General features: G+C 36.2%; 1 protein-coding gene across 1 annotated transcript in view; it reads left to right on the plus strand.

Annotated features, from left to right (window-relative positions):
* TRHDE (thyrotropin releasing hormone degrading enzyme) overlaps positions 1-7,659 on the plus strand; it is a 341,392-nt gene that overhangs the window by 179,243 nt on the left and 154,490 nt on the right. Inside the window, exon 4 of the mRNA XM_011374415.2 lies at positions 5,367-5,521. Within this exon, the coding sequence (XP_011372717.1) occupies positions 5,367-5,521 (155 nt within the window). The remainder of the gene's footprint in view (positions 1-5,366; positions 5,522-7,659) is intronic.

Consider the following 7,659-nt stretch of genomic DNA (forward strand, 5'->3'; position numbering starts at 1 on the left):
TCTTACTTTTGTTTTCAAGGCATGTTAAAGAGATATGGTTGCACATTTTAATGGATATAGCCTCATGACAAACTTATTTTGCAAAAATTCAAATAATTTAATTCATTATGAATAAATCTTATCTTCTTTAAAGTTAAGCAAAGGAATATTTCAGTTATCGAAGGTGGTTTTAAAAAAAGTTTCATTGAAGTATAGTGGCATGCAGTAAACTGCACATATTTCAAGTGTACCATTTGATGCTTTAAGATATGTGAACGCTCCTGAAATCATCACCTTGGTGAGCATTTCCATCACTGCCCCCCAAAATTTCCCGTTGCTATCTTTTTAACCCCTTTCATCTTTGTCTTCAGTCAACCACCAATCTGCTTTTTGATAGTATAGATTAGTTTTTGTATTTTCTAGAATTTGATAAACATGACATAAATCTTATGGCATGTATATTTTTTCTTCTTTTTTACTCAGTATGCATTTTTGGAATTCTCCCATGGTGTTTCATGTATCGATAGTTCATTTCTTTTCATTTTGAATAGTATTTTGTTGTATAGATATACCTGACTTTATCCATTCATCTTTTGATGGACATCTGATTTATTTCCAGTTTTGGGCTATTTGAAGTAAAATTATGAACATTGTGTACAAAATTATGAACATTGTGTACATGTAGATATGTATACTTCATTCAGGTATTCTTAAAGTATAAATCTATCACATGAGATTCCTTAAGTTATGAAGGTATAGAGCAGTGAGGTACAGTTAAAATATCTCTCAATAGCTGTTGGAAGAATATTCAGATTTCTTCAGTGTTTTGTTAAAAGGTTGTGTAGCTGCATAATCTAAATTCTTTTTAGTTTCTCTTTACTTTTCCCTTCTGCCACCTATAGGCATGATTCTCTATATCCACCATAATACATAGCTCTGTCTGAGAAGCTGACTCCTATTACTGAGCTCTGTGTTTTACTCTATTCTCAATTGCTTTATCTGCATCTGACTCTATTTTCTGATGAGTCTTTGTCTGGTTGATGTATATAGTCTTGTTACCCAGGCCTGACTTTTGTACCCTAGGACCTCTGGAAACCAGTATGAAACCAGCTGCTTGCCTAGTCACCAATGTCTGACATCTTTGGTGCCAACCTTTAACTGTCCCCTGCTTATACTGCTAGTCAAGCTTTTGCTGTCTGATAACTACTTCCTAGGTGTACCTTTCTCTTTATTCCAAACTCTCAAACTTTGTATCTGGCCCCTGTCTGTGTCATTTGTGCCTCTCCAAATCCCAATGCATAGCCTGATTTGCTCACTTAATTTTGGGGACTTGACTACACTCGACTCTCAGAGAACTGCAGCAAACAGAAATTTCTCTGTTTTCTAACCAGCTTGATTCCAAAGGATTGTTCATAAGTTAACATGTTTCTACAAGTAAATGACATCAGATTTGTTACTGCTGTTGCCATCTGCTGGTGGCCGGCAGAGTTGACACAATGTTGTTCTGTTGCCTCGTTTGTTCATATTTAGGGAAGGTCTCAAGTTAAAATCTTAAGTAGAAGAATGTGTATTTGTTATCTACTTGCAATTTTTATGAATTCTCAGATCTACTTTTTCTCCATTATATTCTTCAGCGACACCTACCTCCTTTCTGTTTGTCTCATTTCCACCTTAGGCTTTTGTTTTTGTTGTCCTTTCTTCAAACAGCAAGCTTCTACCATTTTTCACATCTTGGGTGAAATGTGATTACCCGAGAGAGGCCTACCTTGATCATACTACACCCACCCAATCCCACTGGTCAATCACTGTCTTCCTCTGTTATAATTTCTTTATAGAATTTATCATTTACTAAATTTCTTTCATTCATTTATTACTTGTTAATTGACCTCTTCCTCCTATATACACCCACATATTAACACAGGTGCCATGAGAGCAGGGAACAAGGTGCTTGAAGAACAAAACAATGCTTGTATTGAGCCAAGGAGATGCTCAATTAACACTTGTATAAATAAATACATATAGAACCTCTGTCTGCCTTTTGAAATCTTATTTATCTTTTAAGTCCAACTCAAATACTATCTCTTTCAAGAACCTCTCCAACCAGATTTGTTTTCTCTCTCTTTCACTGCAGTTTTGATTCTTTTTTTTCTCGTATTAAGCTGTCATATCTCCATTCTTAGTGTAAAATGTAGTGGATACAAGGGCCATACCTGACTTATTTTAATATATATTTCAAACTTAAGGACACAGCAAATATTGATATTTGTTGAAGTCATGAATAAAATCAACCATATTGTGAAACTTGATTATTTAATTAATTAATTTATTTAAATTTATTTGTTTATTTTTTTTTTTATGGTGACATTGGTTAACAAAATCTGGTAAGTTTCAGCTGTATACTTTAACAGTATATATATATGCCTTGCTACATATATATATGTAGCCTTGCTATATATATAATTTACATTGTGTGTTCACCTCCCATAGTTAGATTTCTTTCTGTCATCACATATTTGACCCCTTTACCCCATCTACCTCTCTCCTCCCCCCTCCCCCCATCTCTTACTCTCTAGAAACCTCTAGTTCATTGTCCAGGTCCATGAGCCTCTGTTTGTCCTGTTCATTTGTTGCTTTTGGGTTTATATCTCACATATAAGTTATATCATGTGATTTTTAACTTTTTCTGTCTGGCTTATTTTGCTTAGCATGATTATCTCATGAAATATTTAAGGCATACAAAAAAGAATCAATAATATTATAAATCATGCCCATGTACCCATCTCCTGCTTTAGAAATTAATATTGAAGACATATTTGAAATTCTTTGTGTGACCATCTGTGATATTGTGATTTATAAACAATATATAGTTGGTAATTTCTTAAATATATTTCCTTCCTGGTTTCTAGATCACAGCTCCCCCAGCCCTTGGAATTTGCTAAGTGATAAGAGCTATAAAGTTGTTTTTTACGTTAATGACGTTACTTTTGGAATTCACCTGAGGATGGGGCTGGTTGCCAGGGGAGCCAACTCTGTGATTAGAGGGTCGGAACTTTCAGTCCCACCCCCTGACCTCCTGGGAGGAGAGAGGGGCTGGAGATTGAATTTAATTGCCAATGGCCAATGATTTAATCAGTCGTGCAGTATGTAATGTAGCCTCCATAAAAACCCAAAGGTCAGGGTTCAGAGAACTTTTGGGTGGGGAAACACTTGGAGCTTTGGGGAGAGTGATGGGCCTGGAGAGAGCATGGAAACTCTTGTGCTTTTCCCCATTCCTTGCCCTATGCATCTCCTCTATCTGGTTGTTCCTGACTTATATCCTTTTATAATAAACTGATGATCTAGTAAGGTAAATGCTTCTCTGAGTCTTGTGAGCCACTCTAACAAATTAATCAAATCCAAAGAGAGGCCATGAAGACCTCTGAATTATATAGCCAGTCAGTCAGAAGTACAGGTAACCTGATTTTGTGACTGGCATCTGATGTAGCAAGGTGTGTGTGGGGAGTTGGGGAGGAGTCTTGTAGGATTGAGACTTTAACTCGTGGAATCTGATACTATCCTTGCACTGATAGTGTCAGAATTGAGTTGAATTCTCAGACACCTGGTTGGTACCTCACTATTGCCTGTTGGTGACGTGGGAACCCCCATGCCTCCAAGTTGAAATTGGGTCCAGAAACCTAAAAGACTATCCCTCATCCCTTTCGCTTCCTTTCTTTCCTGAAGCAATTATGATTCTGAATTTGGTGTTTACTATTTGAATATGCGTGTGATTCGAATATGTGCTATACTATTACTATGTGGGTATATATATGTATGTGTATTTATTTACAACAAATGGTATTATTTTGTTTGTTTTTAAGTAGTATATGGTTAAGGGTCATTTTACACCTTGATTGTTCTGTCAACATTGACACATGTAGTGTTAGTAACACACGTAGTGGTAGTAACATCAGTTATTTCAATCACTGCATAATGTTCTTTTATATAACTATTTCACATTTTCCTTGCTCATTATCTTGATGAAAGGCATTTAGTTTTCCATTTTCACTCTTACAGACAATACTGCAGTAAACATTCTTGTACCAAGTTTTTTCTTGGCATCCTAGGGAGTTACTCCAGGATTTATATTGGGAACTGGAACTTCTAGGTCAAAGACTGCATGCATTATGTCATTGCGTAAGAGCAAGGCACTGAGCTAGGCTGCCTGGGTTCGAATCACTACTCTGCTACTTGCTACCTTTCTCAGGAAGCAATGAGCACCAGCTATTTTCAGCCCTTCTCATGAGCATGCATGTCCTACCTCGACCCCTGGCATCAAGCAGTCAGCTTGGCTTAAGTCTCTGGCTGTGTCACATCCTGCTGGAGCCAATTCCCAGCTGCGACAGCCTGCTGCTGGAGCCAGAACCCAGCAGGCCTGTGGCTTCGTACGCAATTACTACTTTGCATTTCTGTACCAATTCTGGTCTATGGAAAGAGGTTTATTTTCAAGCCTGGAGAAATTTTCTTACTTTTGCCTTTTAATATTTTATGTATCATCACTCTGTGTTTGGAGGAGAGGGAGTACATCAAAGCGTGAACTTATTGTCACCCTAACCAGAAGTTGATAATGCTTCTATGACCTTTTAAAATAAGCACAAATCTTAGAATCATCTAATCATAGATTTTTGGAGCTAGAAGGGATTTTTGAGATAATGAAGGTCAATAACCTTATTTTATAGGTGAGGGAATTGTGGTCTCGAGAAATTAAGTGATTTACCGATGTCATATCTCTAGTTAATGGTGGAGGCAAGAATAGAACCAAAGCCTGTGAGTTCTCTCAATAGTCCTTTCACCACTACAGCCACTATCACAGTTTTCTCTGTAAGTGATATTTGCATGAGACGTCTTTATTTTTAATAGAACTCAAAAAATAAATTAGAATTTAAGCAATTAGAAAAATGACACATTGTATTTTTAAGCTGATATATCATGTTTTCTTTCGAAAAAATATTGAGGTAAAAATAAAAGTACAATATTCACTACATTGAACTGAATATATTTTCATTAGAAGGCACTATATATTTTGACTGTAAATTCCTGCTGAATTTGGTTTCCTTGACTTTCTGAAACTTATTAGGATGGCCCCATCAATAATGGTGCTGATGCTTTCAGCCTCCTACAGCACGGGGTCTGAAAATGAACTGTGATGAATGGACACGGCCAGCATTTACAGTGATAGCCTATATTTCTGCTGTCATGTAGAAATGGCAGGTAGTTTAATTTAGAAGAAAAAAATTACTAAGAAAGAGCAAGTATTCCTTCTAATTAGAATTTCTGGACTTTTTTAGGATGTGACTTTAGAATCTGGTATGTTTGTTACAGCCTTTGGAATTGTTTTATTCTATTTCTAGATCTTTTAGCTGTGCCTAAGCATCCGTATGCTGCTATGGAGAACTGGGGATTAAGTATTTTCGTGGAACAGAGAATACTGCTGGATCCCAGTGTATCATCTATTTCTTATTTGCTGGATGTCACCATGGTCATTGTTCACGAGATATGTCACCAGGTATGAGAAAAAGGATCAGTAAGTATAATTGCTACCTATAGAGAATGTAGAATGATTTCAGATACTTAGATTAGGAGCTAAGTTATTATCCTCACAATTAAGTTTTAATTACATATAAAGCTGTGTAGTTTTTCTGTTGTTTCTGTCAGATGACAGCACAAACAAAAGCAAACACACTGATCATATTGAATAAACAACTGCCATTCAGTTTAGTTGAGTAGTGAGATGGCACTGCCATCCAGCAGCTTCTTCGGAGACCCTATCCAGTCACTAGTCCTTGTCAACCTTGCTTTATTTTCTTGTGATTATTGGTGTGTATATATGGTAAGTGTAGTGATGGCAATGATTTATTGCATTGCTGAAAAATGCAGCTGAGTTTTGTGTATATGTCAAAATTTGCTTTTGTTGAAATCAATTTGTTATTCCCTTTTTCCCATCACACAGACACTTAGGAAGTCTTTCACTAACTCAGCCATAGACTCTTTGTTCTCAAATGATTGATATTTTTTTTGTCTTGGCATGTGTAAAAATTCATATGTAAATTAGCCAACTTTGTAGTAAAGCTAAGATAAAATTAATTTCATTTTGACTTTATGCACTATCTTACAATGAGTAGAAGGCATTACAGAGATTTTGCAATGCTTATTTGAATCTTGATTCTAGCAAGAAAAAAAAACTGAAAATAAATGTTCATGTTAATAAAAAGCAACTTCAGTCCTGGTTACCTGTAATTATGGATAGTTTTTGAGTCAAAACTCCAGAAATCTGATTGTGATACCATATGACTTCAATTTGTTGTAAACCTAAAACCTTTTTAAAAAGCTAGAAAAAAATTAAGAAATAGTGATGTTGGAAAATGCTGTCAGTGAAAAAAGATGAACTGCTAAATTCTAATCCATGAATACTGACTTAATGATAAATTGGTCCAGGCCATATGACCATTTACCTAAATGGCAGTGAACCTGGAAGATGTTTGTACTTGTCATACTGGCCAGGTTGGACATGTGTTCCTTGCCTCAGAGACTCAAAGAGATTCATTGCAGAGGTAACTAGGGCTCTTCCACTGTGCTAAAGAGAAAGGTTTCCAGCTAAAAATACAATTCTTTGAGGCAAAAAGCACTTTCCTTTTTGAACATTCCTAGAAACAAGTTATCTGTATATTTCTATTGAAATAAAAGTACATAGGTGATGTCATCATTGTTCCTAGAATTGGATTTCATTTGTTCTTTGTTCTTATTTTCATGCTGTAGCTTGGTAGTTAGTGCTAGGTTACTTACTAGGAGGGAATGAACCAGAAGCTAGGAGAAACATATAAGAGTTTTCACTATCATTGCTAAATTATTTTCTGTGTTATCCTCTCTCCCTACCTCTTTATTGTCACAATTCTTTTTTTCTTTAATATCACAAGATAGTTGTGTTTATTGAAGGAATATTACATGTCAAGTGCTCAGCATAGAACCTATTTTCCTGTGTAAAATAGGTAGTAAGTGCTTAATTAATCATAGTAAGTGATTATTATGTCCAAATGAGAGTCACAGTAAAACATCCCAGAAATGTGTAAATATGATCATTCTCCTCACTCAAGAGCAGTTGGATAAAAGAGGTCTAGACATGTCTTGTTTGGATGAAAATGCTCTTCCCCTACAAGCTGCCTAAGAAGCTGCAGGAAAGAGCATTCACTTGGGTGCCAAGCTTCCAATTTGCACTGATCAGGAACCTTCTTCTGTGTCAGTCAGGGCAAATGGCATCATGGAACAACCTTGTTTGCCTTCATCAACACCTTGCAGATCATCGCCTTTGTCATCTAGGTATCATCTTAAGACCAGTCTATCCCTCCCTTAGTGAGATAACTCTCAGTCCTCTATGGCAACCCCCCAAACCTTGCCACTCTACCTTCTGAATTGAAGAATCTGTCATCCCAGTCATATCATTTAGTAGCTGCAAGTTTCTTAACTCTTCTGTGTCTCAGTTTCCTGTGTAAAATTGGTCTAATAATAGTATTTACAGTTTAGAATTGTTGAGAAGATAAAGAATTTTTTCCAAGAAAAGCAATTAGACTACTGCTAGACAAATCATACATACCCAATAAAATGAACTGTTATTACTATGATTTGCCACCGCTCCTGCTGAAACAGATT

The sequence above is a fragment of the Pteropus vampyrus genome, unplaced genomic scaffold, assembly GCF_000151845.1.
Source record: "Pteropus vampyrus isolate Shadow unplaced genomic scaffold, Pvam_2.0 Scaffold9, whole genome shotgun sequence".
In the NCBI taxonomy this organism is placed as follows: Eukaryota; Metazoa; Chordata; class Mammalia; order Chiroptera; family Pteropodidae; genus Pteropus; species Pteropus vampyrus.